Source organism: Eimeria mitis, genomic scaffold (assembly GCF_000499745.2).
Source record: "Eimeria mitis Houghton genomic scaffold, Emh_scaff2642, whole genome shotgun sequence".
NCBI lineage: Eukaryota > Apicomplexa > Conoidasida > Eucoccidiorida > Eimeriidae > Eimeria > Eimeria mitis.
The window spans coordinates 1-1,326 of NW_013570984.1; the positions used below are offsets into that span (position 1 = coordinate 1).

At 53.9% G+C, this 1,326-nt stretch overlaps 1 protein-coding gene across 1 annotated transcript in view; it reads right to left on the bottom strand.

Annotated features, from left to right (window-relative positions):
• Positions 1-305: 305 nt before the first annotated feature.
• Positions 306-1,326, bottom strand: part of EMH_0056720 (uncharacterized protein) — a gene marked incomplete at both ends in the record, with an annotated part of 4,033 nt that continues 3,012 nt past the window's right edge. The window contains 2 exon segments of the mRNA XM_013497388.1: positions 306-387; positions 485-1,311. Of these exon segments, the coding sequence (XP_013352842.1) occupies positions 306-387; positions 485-1,311 (909 nt within the window).

Sequence of the window (1,326 nt, forward strand, 5' to 3'; positions counted from 1 at the left end):
TATATATATATATATATATATGTATATATACCTGCTTGACTGTAGCGCCTTTAGTTTAGCCCCCTCCATAACAATATGCACCAGCCTGGGGTGCAGTGCTGCTGCAGTTTCTTCTGCTTTCTTTGCTTCTTCTTTTGCTGCATGCAGCCGGTTGAGGTGTATAGTGTATTGCTGCAGCAGCCGGCGACGCATAGGCTCAGCTAGACGCTGCTTCCTGCTTAGCTCTGCTGCTGCTGCTGCTGCTGCTGCTGCTGCTGCTGCTGCTGATGGTGTGGTTTCTGTTTCTTCTCCTGCTGCACCGTCTCCTACTGCTGCAAACCCCTGCTGCTGCTGCTGCTGCTGCTGCTGCATGCGTTGCTGCCGCCGTAAGGTAGATTCATACCGAGGCTGGCGACGAGAATTATAAATAAAGTGATTGTCTTCATTTATATTTATATTTCTGCTGCTTCTCCGAGCTGCAGATACACCCGAACGGTGCGCATACACCCCACGGCTACCAACCGACAGCAACCCGCTGTCTAGCGCTCCATCGTCAAAGTGTACAGTGAAGTGTTTGCTGCTGCTGCTGCTGCTGCTGCTGCTGCTGCTGCTGCTGCTGCTGCTGCTGCTGGTGTGTTTGAGGCTTGATTGCTGCCGCCTAAGCGTCTGAACTGCTGCTGCTTTTCCTCTTCTTTTTGTGTTGTTTATAACAACGAGATGTTTACCCTTCTCAGGATCGCTGCTGCTGTCACTGCTGCTGCTGCTGCTGCTGCTGCTGCTGCTACTGCTGCTGCTGCTGCTGCTGCTGCTGCTGCTGTTGTTGTTGTTGATCCTCGTGCGTCTGCGGAATAGGCTGGAGGGCCCAGAAGGGCGATAGCTAGAAATTCGCTGCTGCCGCGATGATGTTTGCTGCTGCTGCTGTTGCTGCTGCTGCTGCTGCTGCTGCTGCTGCTGTTGCTGCTGCTGCAGCAGCTGCGGCGTCTCCTGCAGCAGCGGATGGTCTTCAGCATCAGCTCGAGTGCACTTTAAATCTGGAGACACCAGCAAAGAAATATCAGCAGTGTTGCTGCTGCTGCTGCTGCTGCTGCTGTAGCTGCTGCTGCTGCTGCTGTAGCTGCTGCTGTAGCTGCTGCTGTAGCTGCTGTATCCGCTGCAGTCACTAGAAGGCAAAGAGGTGACGTCGCTGCTGCTGCTGAGCTGCTGCTGCATATTTGCGGTGTATAGGCAGCTGCTGTCTTTGGCTGCATGCAACACCCCCGCCGTATACCTCTTCTCGCCAGCTGCTGCTGCTGCTGCTGTTGCTGTTGTGTTGCTTGTATTTGTATGCGCAGACTGTGTCTTTGCGGC